This window comes from Callospermophilus lateralis, chromosome 11 (assembly GCF_048772815.1).
Source record: "Callospermophilus lateralis isolate mCalLat2 chromosome 11, mCalLat2.hap1, whole genome shotgun sequence".
Taxonomy (NCBI): Eukaryota; Metazoa; Chordata; class Mammalia; order Rodentia; family Sciuridae; genus Callospermophilus; species Callospermophilus lateralis.
Genome location: NC_135315.1, coordinates 17,540,757 through 17,559,982, shown reverse-complemented (window position 1 = coordinate 17,559,982; position 19,226 = coordinate 17,540,757). Strand labels below are relative to the sequence as shown.

General features: G+C 44.3%; 1 protein-coding gene across 1 annotated transcript in view; it reads right to left on the bottom strand.

Moving 5' to 3' along the window:
* Positions 1-19,226, bottom strand: part of Plekhm1 (pleckstrin homology and RUN domain containing M1) — a 46,326-nt gene that overhangs the window by 12,024 nt on the left and 15,076 nt on the right. Inside the window, exons 5-8 of the mRNA XM_076870936.2 lie at positions 14,855-15,251; positions 8,086-8,356; positions 4,456-5,376; positions 1,703-1,848 (exon numbers count right to left, since the gene is read on the bottom strand). Coding sequence (XP_076727051.2) covers positions 1,703-1,848; positions 4,456-5,376; positions 8,086-8,356; positions 14,855-15,251 — 1,735 coding nt within the window. The remainder of the gene's footprint in view (positions 1-1,702; positions 1,849-4,455; positions 5,377-8,085; positions 8,357-14,854; positions 15,252-19,226) is intronic.

Below are 19,226 nucleotides of genomic sequence, written 5' to 3'. Positions count from 1 at the left end.
GGTGGCTAAGCCTACCTAGAGGACAATCTGAAAGATCTTAGAATATATCTTGTTTAAAGAAAAAAAATATTTTGTTCAGAAGCATCCGGTGGACATACAAGAGTACCCAAGATATAATATTAGGGGCTAGGGATGTGGCTCAAGCGGTAGCGCGCTCGCCTGGCATGCGTGCGGCCTGGGTTCGATCCTCAGCACCACATACAAAAAACAAAGATGTGTGTCTGCCGAAAACTAAAAATAAATATTAAAATTCTCTCTCTCTCTCTCTCTCTCTCTCAAAAAAAAAAAAAGACATAATATTAAGTGAACAAGATGGGAGAGAGGAGGGGAGGGGAAGGGGGGAAAGGAAGGACAGCAGAATAAAATAGACATTATTATTGCTGTATGTATATATATGACTGCATGACCAATGTGATTCTGCAACCTGTACACTCAGAAAAATGAGAAATTATATCCCATCTGATTCAAATGTATAATACGTCAAGATCATTGTACTGTCATGTGTAACTAATTAAAACAAATTAAAAAAAAAAAGAAAAAAAATTAAGTGAACAAAGCAGGATGAGTCCAATATGATCCCAGCAAATGTGAGGCACTGGGTTCGATTTATAAAAAATAGATGCATATGTAAATTAATGCACAGAAAAGGCTGCCCCCCAGAATATTAGAAGTGATTACCTCTGGGTGATGACACATAATTTTGACTGATTTGTCTTTGGGGTTTTCTGTAAGTTTTAATGTTGAACAGTAATCCTGTATTGAACAGGGGTTGTGGATCAGTGGTAGAGTGCTTGCCTAGCATGTGCAAGGCACTGGGTTCGATTCTCAGCACCATATATAAATAAATGAACAAAATAAAGATCCATCGACATCTAAAAAAAAAAAAAGTCCTAGTTTTCTGCATAGGGAAAGCTTTTAAAAAAAATAACCATATATTATCTTTATAACAGGTAGAGGCCCAGAAAAAGTGCACTTTTTTCCCCCCAGCCATATATATAATTATTATTATTTTTTTTAAATTTAGAGACAGGGTCTTGCCAAGTTGTTTAGGGCCTCACTTGCTGTGGCTGGCTTTGAACTTGCAATCTTCCTGTCTCAGCCTCTCAAGTCGCTGGGATTACAGGTATGGACCACCACACCTGGCTAAAAGCACACTTTGGAAAACATGAAATAAGTAACCCACACAGGGTTTGCAGTCACCTGGGGCCCTCAGGGTTGGCAAAAGTAAGGTTGAATTGCTCTTTGGGGTGAGGCCAGCTAGCTGGACTGTCCATTTACTTATCCAGCAATCCACCCACCCAGCCATCTACCTAACTCCATCCATCTATCCATCTATCCACCCACCCACTCAACTATCCAGCCACACATCCATTGACGTATCTGATCTATCTTATCCTGTCCCTCCTTCCTATCTGCCTGCCTATCTACCTAGTTGCTGGTGCCTTACACAGTTTTGTCTGTTTCTTGGAAGCTGCAGAGAATCATCTTCAGAGGTCTACTGGGGACTCAGGCAGGTGTTTTCAGAGCTCTGTTTGGGAGCTGCAAATAGGCACCAAGCTTTTCTCTTGGTCTTGAACCAGTGATCTTGCTCCCTAGAGCCAAACCACTTCAAACATACAAACAGCAGCAGCGCAAAGGGGAGAATATTCCTCTGTCATTCAGCAGCCATGTAGGACCATGACTCGCTGGGCCTGAGACTTACCGGGCGCTTGGTGAGGTCCCAGTTGTGGATAATTCTGGCCGGAATCACTGAAGTATCATCTTGGTGGCAGATGTCACAGTAATAGAGGCCAGAGAAGGCACAGAGTTTGGGTCGTACAAAGGAGAAGCCAATCTGCCGGGAGCAGCCTGGGGAGATAGGCAGTGAGCAGAGAGGGGCAGAGTCAGCTCCAGGTATCACAGAGCTACTATGGTGGGAGGGGCCTGCTAGTTTTATATATATAAATATAACTAACATAACTAATATATATATGTTATATTTTTTAAAAGAAGAGCACAAGGGTAAAAATGACTCACTTTCCACCACTAATGATCAACACTATTAATGTAACAATACACTATTAGAATTACTATCACAAGGCTGGGGATGTGGCTCAAGCGGTAGCGTGCTCGCCTGGCATGCGTGCGGCATGGATTCAATCCTCAGGACCACGTACAAACAAAGATGTTGTGTCCGCTGAAAACTAAAAAATAATAAATATTAAAATTCTCTCTCTCTCTCTTTAAAAAAAAATTACTATCACTATTTTACAGCTAAAGAAATTGATGCTCAGAGGTGAAGAAATCTGTCTGGTTACACAACAACTAGTTTACACAGTGGAAATCAAATTTGGGCTTGGTTGGTCCCAAGCCTGGGATCTCTTCCATGATACTCAGCCTCCTTCATCCAGTGGTTCCACTGCTTGCTCCCCAATGCCACCTCCTCTCCATCCACCCCTACCGGGGCCCAGTAATGGAAGCAACCAAGTTAGGGCCCAGCAGTGAAGGAGCTGAGGAAGGGGCCAAGGTAGTGGATGGGGAAGCCAGCAGGAGCCAGGGTAGCCTGGACATTTCCTGAGACCAGCTTGAACCCTGAGCAGCCTGTTATCTCAGAGGAGTGGGATAGGGCCAGTTTCAGCTGCTTGGTTGAAGGTCTCAGGGGGCACTGGGAGTGGGGTGTGGCTAGGGCAAAAATCTAAGGCTGGCTCAAATCCTGAACACATGTTCTGCCTCCCACAGGGGCAGGGGAAAGGGTCCCCCTACTACTGAGCCACTTTGGCCTTGGGACCAAAGTGCAGGATCTCTTTCTTAGCAGCTGCCTCACCCTGACCTTCACCTAATTTTCTCAAGGTTTCATTTCAGTGTCTATAAAACTCAGCTGCTACTTGCTATTTTTGTGGGGATATTACAAAGTAATAATGAGACCATGTTCTGAAAGTGACCCGCAAACTGAAATACAACCCAGTGCGCACCGATGGCTGCCCAGCCACAGGGCTGTGTTGCAGGGTGGAGAGGAAGCAGGAAGTCGGGGTTTCACAGTCCTGGCTGTCAGGCTATCAGGTGAGAGCCATGGGGAGACCTGTTCTCTGTGACAACACTTACTTCACAGGTGGGAAGTGTCCCCTCACAAGTGCTAAAGTCCTGCCCCTTGGGCTGAAGAGAGAAGGGTGAGTTCTGGGGCAGCAGGGCTGCTTGCAGGTGTTTTCTGTAGGAAGCTCTGCTCAGCCTGTTTCTCCCATCCTCCAGGGGGCCACTGCAGGCCACTTCCTTCCAGACATTTAAGGAGGCTTTCCCCTCTGGTCCCGCAGGCTCCTCCCTCCCCCCCAGGTCAGCTCTGAAATTGGAACTCAACTTATTGTGGCCTTCTGCAGCAGTGCAGCTGGCATGTCCCCCTGCACACTGGGGAGTGGTACATCACATAGGCTTGGACAATTCAAGGGCAGAGAGCCTCTGGGGTCCTCTCCACTAGCACAGGCTCTGAGGGAGCAACCATCAAGGTCCAGTTCTGTCTCTAACACTTACTAGCTGTATGAGCCTGAGCCAAGGCACTTACCAGCTCTGGGCCTCAGCTTCCTCACCTATAAACAGAGTAACAGCCTCAGTCTCTACTAAATGAGATAATCCAAATAAAGCATCTGGCTCAGTGCCCCATACAAAGGTATTAGATTCAATGGTGATAATAAGAAGGCAGATGCAGTGACATGAAATAATACCCATAATGTATTACTAAGGAGAAAAAAACCAAGTTGCAGAATAACACATAGAGCTGTGCTGCCTGAGACAGTGCCATGCACCACAGGGGTCTCTTTTAAGGGAATTTAGCAAATTAAAATTTTTTTTTTTTTTTTTTTTTTTTTTTTTTGAGTTGTAGAAGAATACAATACCTTTATTTTATTTATTTTTATGTGGTGCTGAGGATCGAGCCCAGGGTCTCACACATGCTAGGCAAGTGCTTTACCACTGAGCCACCACCCCAGCCCTTAAGTGAATTTAAATGGAAAACAGTTCCTTATGCACACTAGCCACATGTTAAGCACCCAGTGACCACACGTAGCTCACAGCTACCACAGCAGACAGCACAGATCTAGAACTTTTCATTAACACAGGAAGTTCTACTGGACAGCATGGAATAGCATGACTTGCAAAAACATGCACAAATATTTGCTTTGGGAGAATCCCAGGCCCCTTTTGTAAAAGAATATGACAGTGTAGCAAGAAGATAATGCAGAAAGGAGACAGCAACAGGAAGCATGGTTGTCACCCACAGGTCCCACCCAGCAGCAGGAGAGGGGAGAGACAGGGGGCGGCCCAAGAGCAGGCAGCTGGCCCCACTGGGTGCTGGGGAGGTGCAGAGGCTTCCTGGAAGCCCACTGTTATGTCAACTCAGGGGAAGGATGAAGGCACAGGGAGGGCCCCAAATCAGGAAGTAGAGCAAGGCTGGCAGGCAGTGGGTGGTGGGAAGGTTCAAGTCAGCACCTGCACAGAAGCAGCCCTGGGAGTCCAGGCCTTTCTCCGTGGGGATGGCCACCAGGTACTGCAACAGGAAGCCATTCTCCCGGGTGGCGAACTTCAGCACCTCCTGACAGTTTTCATCCAGACTCCCGCCAAGTGTCACGGCCTCCTCGGCTGTCTCCAAGTATGATGCCAAGACCTTGCGGACCAGGTCCCTCCACAGGGCAGCCTCCTCGGCGGTCCCTGCCTGCAGCTTCAGCACGGCCTTGGCTGTGATGATTTTGAAAAAGGCCGGGCCCCCTAGGCTTGTGTCCGGCAGGATGTCTCGAATGGTCTCCACTCCATGGCTGTCACTTAGCATCTTCTCATTATTTTTCACTCGGAAGCATTTAAGAGACTCCAAAGACAGGGAAAAAATATAGGGTATCCAGGTCCTGTCCGCATACAGGTACAGAAGGGATTCTTTGATAGCATCTGGCTCCGGAACCTGGGCAGATGTCCAGTCAAACTGTGTGCCCTGGGGGACTGTGGGCTCCGGAAGCAAGGCTGAGTAAGAGAGGTGTCCACCTAGGGGAGCCTCAGCGGGGTCCTCAGGTTGGTCTGGATACTGGATGTTCACCCACTCGTCTTCCTGCTGAGGCCGGACCTTTTGCAGGGCCTCCCGCACCCGGTCAAGCCAGTCCTCAGCCTCATCCTGAGAGGAGGCACGCAGGGCCAGCTTCTTGCCAGAGAAGACTAGCTCAAAGCGCCCATCACTGTGGGCAGGCCCCACAGCCTCACAGCGCAGCAGAGAGCAGCTTTCCACACAGGTGCGCTCCTCATCACTCAGGTAGAGGCGGAGCTCCAGCGGTGAGAGCTCACAGAAGAACTCCTTCCAGATGCCCATGGCCCCTCGCCGAGCCACTGTGCCCAGCTTCATGAGGCCCCGGAATGGGTTGGACAGCCCTGGAAACAGAAAGAGGCACTTTAGAGTATGGACCACAGTGGAAATCCCCAGAACACAGCTGGTCGTGGGCCACTGTCAGATGGGATTCTGAAAGCTGGATGGGAATATTTTTGAGCACCTTGGCCAATCCTCCTCAGCATTGACCTCATTTCCTGCACTTTGCTGAGAAGATGAATGTGCTTATATACACTTTGGCATCTGGGCCTTCATTGGACCTTCCCTCCTGTCATTAGGTTGTGCTTCTAAGTGAGGCCAACCCCTCCCCACACCCACACAAAGCCAAGGACATCTTTCCAGCAATTCCCTTTCTCCTTTCGCTCTTTCCTCCCTTCTCTACTTGATCAGGCCCTCTGGCACACAGAATGCTGTAATTTCTCCCATCTTTAAAATCTCTCGCCTCAACTCACATCTAATTACTACTTTGTTTCTTAGTCCTTTTTACAGAAAACCTGCTTAAGAAGTACAGGCATCTCTGGCTCTATTGCTGCTCCCATTCTTCTTGAACCTGCTCCAGTTAGACTTCTGACTTTTCACTTTACTGAAACTACTCTTGGGAAGGCCAACAACACCCTCCTTGTGGCCCAACCTAAGGCCTCCCTGGAGGCCTTACCCGACCCTTTATCTCTTCAGCTCCCTGACCTCTCAGGGCTGGAGCACTCTGGGTCTCAGCACTGGGTCCCTGTCTGCTCTGTGGACACCCACTCCCTAGCTGAGCTTACCTGCTCTCAGGGCTTTATGCCCACAGACCCCGCCCCCTTTTTTCCTCTAGCCTGGACTTCACCCATGAACATCCACCTGCTCCACATATGTCTAATAGATGTCTTAAAGCTGACATGCCAAAAATGAATTCCTAATTCTCTTGCTGCAAAACTGCTTCTTCCCTAATGTTCCTTATCTCATAAAATGGAGAACTTCTTCCTTCTAGTTTCCTATGCTAAAAACTATGGAGTTATCCCAGATTTTTCTTTTTCACCTTATATTCAAACCTTCAGCAAATCCTCTTAGCTTCAATACATATCTAATAGTTCCCTGCTTCTCTACCACCTCTACTACCTCACAGCTCAGGCCACCGTCATCTCTTACTTGGATTATGACGACAGTCCCCTGACTGGTTTGGCATCCCCTGCTGTCCTTCAGTATAGGAGCTGGAGTGATTAGTTTAAAAGATAAGCTAGAACATGTCCCTCTGCCATTCTGTCCCCAGAACAAATGCCTACCTACCTTTCATGGTCCATAGGCCTCCATGCCACTGACCTCATCTCTCACCACCCCTCCCCACTCTGCGCCAGTTGCTCTGGTCACCACTATCCCCTGAACATGTTAAGCATGTTCTTGGCACAGGATTTGCATTTTTCTCACTGTTTGAAACACACCGATGACCTCATGCCTCCTTCCCTTCTCCCTTCCCATGACCTCACATGTCACCCTATTTGTGAGGGTGCTCTGGCTACCCTCTAGCCTGGCACTCCCTGACTCCTTATTTTCTAGGGCTCTAATCACCACCTAACCACACTCTATGATTACTTGACAGTTTTTTTATTTCCTGGATCCCCCTGCCAGAATCCAAGTCCCATATGCTTCCCCCTGTGTCCTGGCACATTAGAGACACCAACGAATACCTGCTCAATGAACAAAGGAATGAAGGCCTGTGACCCACACTGCTCAATGCCCCTTGCTCCTCTGGAGTCTGCTACATTATATGGAGGGGTCCAAAGGCCACAAAATTCTCTTTCCCCCAGCCTGGAGATTTGTACTGCATAGGGTTTCCTGACCCCTTGGATATCCTAAGTAAGAAGCATACCACTGGGGGTAAGGGTTGTGGCTCAGTGGTAGAGCGCTTGCCTAGTATGTGTGAGGAACTGGGTTTGATGCTCAGTACCACATAAAAATAAATAAAAAAAATATTGTGTCCATCTACCACTAAAAAAAAAAAAAAGAAAGAAAGAAAAAGAAAAAAAAAAGAAAGAAAGAAAAAAGAAAGAAAGACAAAGAAAAAAGCACACCTTCTCAGACACAGTTAGAGACCACAGCCAAAAGCAGGTGGGACAAACCCAAAAGAAGCCAACATGGAGACCAGGGCTCTTCACACCCAGAGCCCCATGGACCTGACAGAATTCTCAGGTAGGTCACTATAAATAGAAAATGAGGAGAAACTGATGCCAGGTCCCCATTATTTTGTTTGTTATAAAAGGAACTCATTTTGAGGGTTACAGAAAAATTAAGTTATGGTTATTTAGTGCTTTCTGGAATTTCATAGGGTGGGGCCTTCACAATAAATAGCACATGGAGGACAGAAACAAACACAAGACCTGATAAAGCCCACCAGCGCTGTTAAATGAACCATCTAAAATAAGGATTTTAGAAGGAGCTGTTAGAACACCTTGGCCTCCAAGGGGCAGGGTGCTCTGAGCACAGAGGGAATCAAGAATCCTCTGTAATTCTCAATTTTATAGTGCAATTTCAGGGAGCGTATTTCTGTTTCAATATATGAAACAGTATTTTAACTCTCTGTAGATAGGTTGTAACACTATCTCAATAAGATTTTATAAGAGAATACAGTACTTTTCCTAAAATGCTCTCCTGAATTACTAAGCACGAGTATGCCTCTTATTACATTCAGATATGAAGTTTCTCTAGGAGAACACGCCGCCCATTGGTTAATGGCAAACAAGACTTTACAACTGCAGGGTTCCTGCCGAGCCACCTACCCATCTGCCTGCGGTGCACCACACGGAAGTTCTTATGCTCCAGAGCTGGTGCTGCCCTGTCTTTCCTGCTTCCTGGGGAAGGCACACATGCTTTGTCTAATGCCTCCAGGGAGCAGCTCTTTCTTGGTCCTTGAGAAAAATGCCTGTGGAGAGCAGGCCTTGACTCTGGAGTCCCTCGAGAACCAGCTCCGGAGCCATCTGTGGTGCTCTCAGGGGCTTGCTCCTGGGTAGGCCGGTAGAAGTCATCTTCAGAGATCCAGTTTCTGCTTTTCTGTTGAGAAAGAAGTAAAGATAGAGATTGTCTGATGTTTAAGGTTTAAAAAATTATATACCGTAAAATGACGCCCCCCCATTTTTTTTTGTGGTGCTGGGGATCGAACCCAGGGCCTTGTGCATGCGAGGCAAGCACTCTACTAACTGAGCTCTATCCCCAGCCCAAAATGAACCCACTTTTAAGGGTATATAATTCAATAATTTTGGTATATTCCCAGAGTTGTGCAACCATCCCCTTAATCTAAGTTCAGAACATTTTCATCACACCAAAAAGAGACCCATACCTACTGGCAGGCACCCTCATTTCCCCATGACCATTCCGGCTCTGGGAAACCACTCATCTATTTTCTGGTTTTATAGATTTACACAATCTGGCTATTTCATATAAAAGGAATCATATAATGTGTGATCTTTTATGACTGACTTTTTTCTCTTAACATAATGTTTTCACCAAGTATATGTGAAAATTCAAATACTTTTTTATGGCCAAATAATTGTATAGATGAACCACATTTTATTTATCCATTCATCAGTTGATGGGTATTTGGGATGTTTCCACTTTTGGCTATTGTGATTAATACTGCTATGAAAATCCATGTACATGTTTTTGTGTGGATTTAGGTTTCCCTTTTCTTGGCTACATACTTAGGAGTGGATTTGTGGGGTTGTATGTAACTCTAAGTTTAACATATTGAGGACCTGTTAAACCATTTCCCAAAGTGGCTACACAATTTTACATTCCCACCAGCAATTTATGAGGGAACTAATTTCTCTATAAACTCTCCAATGTTTGTTATTTCTTGATTACAGCCATCCTGATGGGTGTAAAGGGCTATCTCATTGCAGTTTTCTTCTTTTTCTTTTTTTTCTCTCATTGCTGTTTTGATCTGCACCTCCCTAATGTCTAATGATACTGAACATCTTTTCATGTGTTGGGTGGTATTAATATATCTTCTTTGGGAAAAAAAAATTTTAAATCCTTTGGCCATTTTTAATTGAGTTATTTATCTTTGTTGTTAAGTGCTGAGTTGTGCCCCCCACCCCAAAGACTTGTTGAGCTCTTAACCCCAGCACCTCAGAATGTGATCTTTATTTAGATGTAGATGTAATTAGTTAAGATGAGGTCATACTAGAGTAGGGTAGACCCTTCATCCAAAACGAGTTATGTCCTTATACGAAGAGAAGGCAAGACACACACAGAGGAGAACACCAAGTGAAGACAGAGCACAGAGGGGGAATGCAGGGGAAGGTGGAGGGTGAGTCTACAAGTTCAGGGACACCAAAGTTTGCTGGCTACACTGGAAGTGAAGAGAAAGGAATGGCACAGATTCCTCACTGTAATCTCCAGAAGGAATCAACCCTGCTGACATCTGGATTTTAAACTTCTAGCCTCCAGAGCTATCAAAGAACACATTTCTGTTATTGTAAGCTGTCTGGTTTATGGCACCCTATCATGCTATCATGGCTGCGCTCTCTCGCTCTCTCTCTCTCTCTCTCTCTCTCTCTCTCTCTCTCTATATATATATATATATATATATTTTTTTTTTTTTGGCAAGGGTTCTTTAACATTCTAGGAACTAGACCTTGACCCAGTTATATAATTTGCCAGTGATCTCTCCCATTCTGTGGCTGTCTTTTCACTTTCTTTCTTTCTTTAATTTGTTCTTTTTAGGTATACACGACAATCGACAACAGAGTGTATTTTGACACATCATGTATACATTGAGTATAACTTATTCTAATCTTTCACTTTCTTTTTTTTAATTTAACCTTTTTTTTTTTTTAATCTATTTATTTTTTATGTGGTGCTGAGGATCGAACCCAGGGTCTCACCCATGCTAGACAAGTGCTCTGCCACTGAGCCACAACCCCAGCTCTCTTTTCACTTTCTTAATGGTGCCTCTGGAAGCACAAAAGTTTTTAATTTTGATGAAGTCCAATTTACCTATTTTTTTCTTTTGTCTCTGCTCCTGGTGTTGTAACTAAGAAACCATCGCCAAAGCCAGCGTCATGAAGATCTACTCCTACGCTTTCTACTAAAAGCTTTACAATTTTAGCTCTTACATTTAGGTCTATGCTCAGTGTTAATTTTTGTGTTAGGTCTAAGGAAGGAGTGCAACTTGATCCCTTTGCAGGTGGACGCCAGCTGCCCAGCATGTTGGTTCTTCTGCCCTGCTTACGGGGCTGGAGATGAGGGAGGTGTGGGGAACAGGACTCAGTTCTGTGCCTGCCTCTGCCTCGGCCGCCCTGGAACGCCACCACAGGCAGGCCCTTCCCCGCCCCTTCTGCGGTGCTCTGCGTGCCCTCTCTGTCTGAAGCTCACCTAACAGAGGAAGTCGGAGAAGTGTGGGGTCTGTGGGCTAGTGGGAATGAATTCCAGTTCCTTTATTTCACTATTTCAAGCCCTCCCTGCTTCTGTGCCCAAAAATGCAAAAGCAGAGGCAAGGAAGCTGACTGGGCTGTCCTGTGTGGCTGTCTACACAGAGGATATGAGTCACGCGAGGGGTGGGACCAGCCCAGCTGTTTTGTTAAGTGCCATCAGCCTCACCCTGATGTTGCTATTTCCAACCCCTAAATCAAGACATCCTCCTTGCTTATGCAGACAGGGAAGAGGAGCTGGGCTGGGGCTGGCTGCCCCAGAAGGGTGCGTTTTCACAGTTTAATCCATTCAGATGCTCTAAGACTCCTAAGTCAAGAGCTGCAAGTCTGATTCAGGCACTTGGGGAACCTCCCAGAACTAGGCCCCCAAGGCCTCCTCCACAGACCCCTCAGAATTGGCAGGTGCGTCCTCTGTCAGGGATGAGAAGATCTGTCAATGGCTACTGGGGAACATGTACAATGCTGCATTCTTAACAAAGACTGCCTCTGACATCAAGATCCTGAGGAAAACAGGCCGAAGCAGCTCCCTGAAACCATGATGCTATCCTGGCAGCCTCTCACACACTTGTGACATCCTTCTCACCATCTGTAGCCCCTGCTCATAGCCCTGATGGGAGACATCATCCATCACCTCCTCCTTAAGCTTCTTTATTGGTTCTCAACCCACACTTCCTCCCACAGTCCCAGATGAGCCAGGGTCCCCTAATGAACCCAGTGATATTCTATGCTTAATCCCATCTTGTTTGAACAGTCCTATTTTTCTTGATATCTCCCACTAAAGGACATGGCACAGGGTCATAAAAGATGGGGAATAAATCTTGATTGTCCCAATGTTTTTAGTATAATACAAGAAAGGTGGGTTGAAGGAACTGGAAGGATGAAAACAAATGTGAATGTTATGACCATGGATAGGGAGGGCTTCTCTCTCCACTGAGGAAAGGGAGACTACTAGGAAATATGCAGACCCTAGTTCACTGACCACAGAGCAGCCTCCAGGAAAAGGTTCTCTAGAGAAAACCTTTGGCTCTCTCACATTTGGCCAGCTCCCTGCCCCTTTAATAGTGGGGGGAATCACTACTGACCCAATAACTATATTAGAGTACCACCTGCCACCAGGGACCCAAGACAGAGGAATGCCACCTTGAGTTACTCAGGTACCATGATGACACTGTACACAATAGCTAAGTTCCAGAGAGACAGATCTAGCTAAGGAATGTGATGCTGGGTCTCTGGATCACCTTGAAAAGGATTGGACATTCTGTCTAGGCTGTCCTCATTATGACAGGCAAAGGGACTTTGTACCCACGACTGTGCCATAGGTGGGTGGTCCATGGGGGATTGATTTGACCAACTCATAGATAGTCACTCTGGGTAGCTTCCAGTTTTCTGCACCTTCCTACCCAGCACTTAGCACAAGTGTAATTGTGATGTGGATCATCATTTGTCTAATCTAGTGTCTGTCCCCAAAGGGTAGGGATCTTGTCTGTCCTGTTCCATCTCTGTATCCCTAGCATCCACCATGGTGCTTGGCTCATAGTAGATGCTTTCTGTTGAATTAATGAAAAACTAAACATTTTTAAAAGAAAAGCTGAATGGCTCTGAGGGCTATAAAACTTGACATTGACCCCCAACATTCCTCCAAACATTTTTGCTCAAATAATAAGCATGGAAGCATAGAAAGATAAGGAACTCAGGAACAGGCACACAGGGCACGGCTCAGCATAACCTTCAGCATGGCTTGGCAGTCACCTTGCACAACCTTTAGGGACCCATAACATTCACCTTCCAGAAGTACATCCAAAGCCATTTTCAGGATAGTAAATACAGAGAATCTGCTGAGAGCCATTAGCCAAGTAGGTATGACAATTTCCTTGCCAGTGTACCCCATATTGCTTAGTGGAAGGACTCGTGGAAATAGGACTTGCCTTAGACATTTTGCAGTGACATTGCATGTAAGGTGACCTTGCTCAAGGACCAGGGCAGATCCGGGTTTAGGGCGGATCAGGGTTTAAGGCTCTCCTTGGATTTAGGGCGTTCCCGGTTTAGGAAATCTGGGTTTAGGGCGGTTCCAGGTTTAAGATTATTCCTGCTGGGAATAGGGCGTATCCTGCTGCCTGAGTTCCCCTTGAGTTCTCCGGGATTCAGAGAGAGTATTTGGGCAGAGAATGTGGATTGCCTCAGAACGTGATTGTAGGGTGTCGGTGTGAGATCGGGAATAAAGATTTGCTGTTTGAATCTACAAAGCTGTGAGTGGCTCGTGATTTTGTGCCCAGCCAGACTGCGGCAAGAATCTAGCTCACATTTATAGTTATATGATTTATATAGTCATATTCAATAATGCGTATATATGTAGTGAGACCCCCTAGCAGCTTAGTGAGACCCTGTCTCAAAATAAAAGATAGAAAGGACTGGGGTTTAGCTCAGTGGTAAAGTGCCCCAGGTTCAACTGCCAGTAACCCCTCCATCATGAATATATACAATCTTATGAATACACTAAAACCCACTGAATTATACTTTGATTAGGGGAAATGTATTTCAAATAAGGCTGTTAGGAAGTGGGAGAAGTGCCTCTCTAGGTTTCATGGCCCTGACCCCAACCTGAGTCATATGATCTAGAAGCTAATACCCAGGGAGAAATAAGCATGGATAGAGGTGAAAAAGCAAGACCACATCCTAACCTGAGCCCCAGATGGCAGCTGGGATAAACTTGGGGTTTTCTAATTTCTGTCTCTGTTTCTCACGACTCTCTTTTGCCCTCCATGGTATAGTTCAACTGTAAAGGCCAGAGAGAGTCATCAGAGAAACTCACACCTACAAAGGGGTTCATTTTCTCTCTTTCACTGTGGCCTCTCTCCCTCTTCCTCTATAGGTCTCCAGAGGCATTCCAGAGCAGCTACCTTCGCTCACCCTGCCCTGTTAGGTAGCTGGGACTTGAGTCATAAAAAGGGCAGATACCACGCACATACCTTCCTGCAAATACTCAATAAAAGTAAATAACTTTGGGAAATGTCAAAGGCCACAGGAACAAGTGTAAAAGGCTAAGAAGCTCGAGTGCACAGCTTGACAGGTGCTTCATTGCGCCAGCAGTCCTAAAGCCTCTTGGCCCACAGAGCTCTCAAGGAGAGGCCCAGGGCTGTCTCTCCTAAGGTTCCTAACAAATCTGACTGACCAGTGCTATCTACTAGAAAAACAGTGTGGGCCACATGTATAATGTTAAATATTCTAGTAGGCACATAAAAAAAGGCAAAAAGAGAGTTAGGGGCATAGCTCAGTGGTAGAGTGCTTGCCTCACATGTGGAAGGCACTGGGTTTGATCCTTAGCTCCACATTAAAATAAGATAAAGGTTCATTTAACACTAAAAAAAAAAAAATTTAAAAGGTAAAAAGAAACAGGTGAATTTTAATCTATCTTATTTAGTCCAATATGTCCAAAATCTTTTCATTTTAACATGGAATCAATAAAAAATCATAAAAATAAAAATTATTGAGGGCTGGGGAGATAGCTCAGTTGGTGGAGTGCTTGCCTCCAATCCCTAACATCACAAAAAATATTGAAAGGTTTTTATTCTTTTATCTTTTTCACACTAAATTGTCAAAATACAGTGCTTATTTTATATAGCATATCTCAGTTTGGACTGGTCATATTTCAAGTGCCCAACAGCCACATGGACTGCCACATTGGACCATGTAGTTCTAAAACCTGGGTCAAAAAAAAAAAGCCTGGTATTTTATAAAAATATTAATTTAATAATAATAAATACTAAGGAGGAAACTAAGGCTCAGAGATGCAAAGTCACTTGACTAAGGCCTTAAGCTGGTGAGAAGTAGTGGTTAAGAGGAGAGACTGTGACCAGGTAGGGATTACCTTCTTCACAGAGTTGATGTGAAGATGACGAAAGGTACATACATGGGAAGTGATTGGCACAGCACCTGGCTCATCTCCACTCCTCACAGCCCAAGAAACACTAGCTCATCATTTCCATGCTATTAACACTACTGCAGGCAGGAGAGGGAGGTTAATGGGGAGAAGGCAGAGACTCAGGGTCATTAGCTGGGGAAACCCTGCTTCTGCTCTGAATCATTTCCCCAGGACTTCCCCAAATCCTGCACCACTCACCGGGCTGGTGGGGGAGGAAACCACAAGCTTCAGTCCAACCGTACCATCCTCCAGGGCCTTCTGCTGGGCACTCCTGTGGCTGACTGCTGCACCTGTCTCTTTCATAGCACTAGAGGGCTGCTGGTCTGAAGTGCTCCCCATAGGGTCAGCTTGGGCAACATCTGGTTGCTGCACATCTGGGATGTCAGATGCCTGGGAAAGTGATTCCTGCTTGTGACCACCATCTGGGCTCCCAGAAGATGCTTGGGCAGCAAGGGATTCTGCAGGCACATCAAAATCCAGGTGTGTACGTGTGACCAGGGAGAGTGAGGCCTGTAGCGTGGGGATCTCCATCTTTTGGCTTAGTCCGTTGGTTGGCACAGAGTTTACCTGGGCTTTGCTGAATTCTGACAATACCCTAGAAGTTTTTAAACAAAGAAATCTGTGTATAAGATGATGGATAGAATGCCTAAGGCTACTGGGACAGTGGTAAGAATGGAAAAATGTTGTTCTGTGATTTAAACAATCAAATAAAACACTCTCTTCAATACCCATTGCACTCCCCAGCCCCTAGCCGCACACAGCCCTCTAGACATACCCCACAAAGGTTGTCCCTGGTCAGGGCTGAGTCATACCAGATGGTCAGGTGAGCTGTGTAGTCAGGATCTCAGGTAAAATGCTCACAGGGTACAAATGAACACTTGCACATGGAACGAACTGCCTTTCTGAGAGTCTGCTCAAACAAATGGTTGTGTGGGCAATTGTTTCCCCAACACTGTCTGTGACAGAGACTCCAGGACAGATGGTGTCTACAGTGGGGATCCCCATCAGCAAAGCAGAAGAGACACCAAGACTGCTGGGACAGGGACTGGGTGAGATGAGGTTGTACTTTGTCTTGTGACAGTTACCAGGGCAGCAGGGAGGGAATGAGGTGCAAGGGTTAATTCCCCTCAGAGCTGGCCTGGGTGTGGGATCATAGAAACCTCATGTCCCCAGAAGTTGAGCCCAGTGTACACCAAGAGTAGAAGGGTGTGTACAAGTGTACACGGGGTGTATCTCTTCATGCTCCTGTGGGACTGCCACTCCTTGTCTCTGAGGTGCTTTCTGGGGCCACAGGGAGTCAATGTTACTGTCACAGTATCCATGTATACTGCACAAAACGTATTTCTGAGCCTTCTGGAATGTGCCCTGGCTTGTGACTGCTCCTCCCTCGCCTGTGGTTTCTGAGAATCCAAGTTTGTTTTCTAAAATAAACCTATTTGCTGTTTTCTCTTTGGCTTATAAAATCAGCCGAGTTTGCCTTAGATGGTAACAAGGTTGTTTGCAGTCCAAAATCTGCACACATCTACTTAAACTGGGTTCAGAAGATGTTAAATGCCCCTTAATTGGGCCTGACAGACATGAGGATTTTAGCACCCAGGTTGCTTACCTGCTTATCTTCCCACTGAGCTGTGCTCTTTCCTATGCCATCCTAACTCAAAATATTCCAAGACAGATAGTCAAAATTAGGAGACCAACCCATACACTTATGAGCAACTGACTTTCAACATGGACACCAAGACATTTCAATGAGGGAAAGAACAGTATTTTCAACAAATGGTGCTGGAAATCAGTGAACAGACACATGCAAAAAGAATAAAGTTTGAATGTGACCTCACACCATCTAAAAAAATTAACTCACAATGAATCAAAGACTTAAATGTAAGAGCTAAAGCTATAAAAGAAAGCTAAAGCTTAGAAGATGATATAGGTATAGTTGGGTACAATGATATATGCCTGTAATCCTAGTTACTTGGGAGGCTGAAACAGGAGGATTTTGAGTTTGAGGCCAGTCTGAGCAACATGGTGAGATCCTGTCTCAACAAATAAATTAATTAAATAAATAAATAAGGCATAAATTTTGTGTCTTTGGATTAGGTAATGGTTTCTCAGATGTGACATCTAAGCCTCAGTGATTAATATAGATAAATTTGATTACCTCAAAATTAAAAAACTTTTGTGTTCCTAATGATCTACCAAAAAAGTGAGGGGCTTGGATATATAGCTTGGTAGAGCTCTTGCCTACCATGTACAAGGTCTGGATTCCATCCCTAGCACTGATAAAAAATTTAAAAAAATAAAGCATAATGACAACACACAGAATGAGAGAAAATATTTGCAGATCATACATAAAAGTCTAATATCCAAATATATAAGCAATTCTTACAACTCAATAATAAAAGACAATCAAATTTTAAAATGGAAAAAGGGTACGAATGGACTTTTCTCCAAGAAAGATAACAAATGACAATAAGTACATGAAAGGTATTCGATATCATTGGCTTTCAGGGAAAAGCAAATCAAAACCATAATGAGATACTACTTTATACCCGTTATGATGGTTAAATATTCAAAGAGAATAATAAGACTGGTAAAGACGTGAAGAAATTAACTCATATTAGTTGTGAGAATGTAAAACAGTGCAGCTACTGTAGAAAGAGTTTGGTAGTTCCTCAAAAGGTTAATCATAGAGTTACATGTGACCCAGCAATTCTATCCCTGGGTATATGTCTAATAGGCATAAAAATATGTTCACACAAAAACTTGGATATGAATGTTCAAAGAAACATTACCCAAAATAGCCAAAATGTGTGGGGGAAAATGTCCATTAGCTGATGAATGGATGAACAAATTGTAATAGATACATATACTGGAGCATTATTCAGGCATGATATGTGTTATAAAATGGATGGATTCTGAAAACATTATACTAAGTTGAAAAAAAAGGCCACATATTATATGATTCCATTTATATGAAATGTCCAAAATTGGCAATCCATGGTACTTGTAAGGGGCTTCCCTTTGGGGTGGTGATATTGTTCTTGAATTAGATGGTAATGATGGTGCACAACCTGGTGAACATACAAAATACCACTGAACTATATATTCTCTTTAAAAGGTGAATCTTATGGTATATGAAGTCTATCGCAATAAGAAAAATGGATAACCAATCGGAGAAAGGTGGAAAGGTGTTTGAGGAATGGTTGGGGGTGAAGGGAAAGTGGGCAGGTGCTGTTTCTTGCTCTAAGGTCTCATTCTAAAAACAGATCAATGAAAATTCAAGAGTGCATCTTGCAGGAGTGGGGAGTGCTGAGTTCTGGAAACAAAGGGCTTCTACAGGCAGAGAAGGAAAGTAAATTTGCTAACAACTGTACGTGTCCATACCACTGGGACAGAATGGAGCCACTTCTGCAATGAGGCAGGAAGGCAGAGTTTTGGCAAATCTGCCTTGTGAGGTCCCAGTTGCCCACGGGCACCTGGAAGATGGTGTAGTGAATGATTAAGAGCAGGGCTCCTGAGTCTATGTGGTCTCACTTAGTACACTGCTGTTCTTTCAGCTCCTCAACTTCAATTCGTTTATCTGCATAGCAGGACTGATAATAGCACCCACTTTTTATGACTGTGACAAAGACTAAAGAGATAATGTAGGCAAAATGCTTAGCAGAGTTTCTGGCACAAAGTAAGTACTCAATAAATGTTAACCTCAATTTTTTAGTAGTTACTTTTATCACTGATAAGATTGCTTAGCCGGTAGCGCGCTCGCCTGCCATGCATGCGGCCCGGGTCCGATCCTCAGCACCACGTACAAACAGAGATGTGTGTCCGCCGAATACTAAAAAATAAATATTAAAAAATTCTCTCTCTCTCTCTCTCTCTCTCTCTCCCTCTCTCATTCTCTCTTTAAAAAAAAAAAAAAAAAAAGATTGCTTAGCCTCCATGTACACAAATATAAACATTTAGAGAAAAAAAGTCAAATTATGAAAATACTTGTTAGCACTATAAAATGATTATCAATTAATGAATCCTAATGTAAGAAAAATTTTAATGACAAAGTAGACTAGGGGTATTAGAATAAATGAGTGAAATGTCTAAAGATAGCAGGAAACTTGTATAATAAATTAGTTTCCACTGAATCAAAACCATGGTCAAGATGAAAACAAGTTCAGTTTCACCAACATCAGTACCAATCTTCAGGGCCAGAGAATATAAGAGAGACATGTGCATCAAGTGGAAAAAACTGCTAGCTAGAGATGAGATTTTGAATGAAAAGTAAAAGAAAAGAAATTTTTGAAGAATTGTGAAAAAATTGCAACCAAAATGGCTACAGTCCTTCCATTTCTATTTGGCTCTGGGCACCAATTTCCAGAAACTTTTAATAAAAAAAAATTTTTTTAAGGCTGGGGTTATGGCTCAGTGGTAGAGCACTTGCCTAGTATGTGTGAGACACTGGGTTCGACCCTCAGCATCACATTAAAAAAACAACAAAATAAAGGCATCGTGTCCATCTACAACTAAAAAAAAAATTTTTTTTTAATTTAAATGTGTTTTATTTTAGAAAGCAATTTGAATAGAC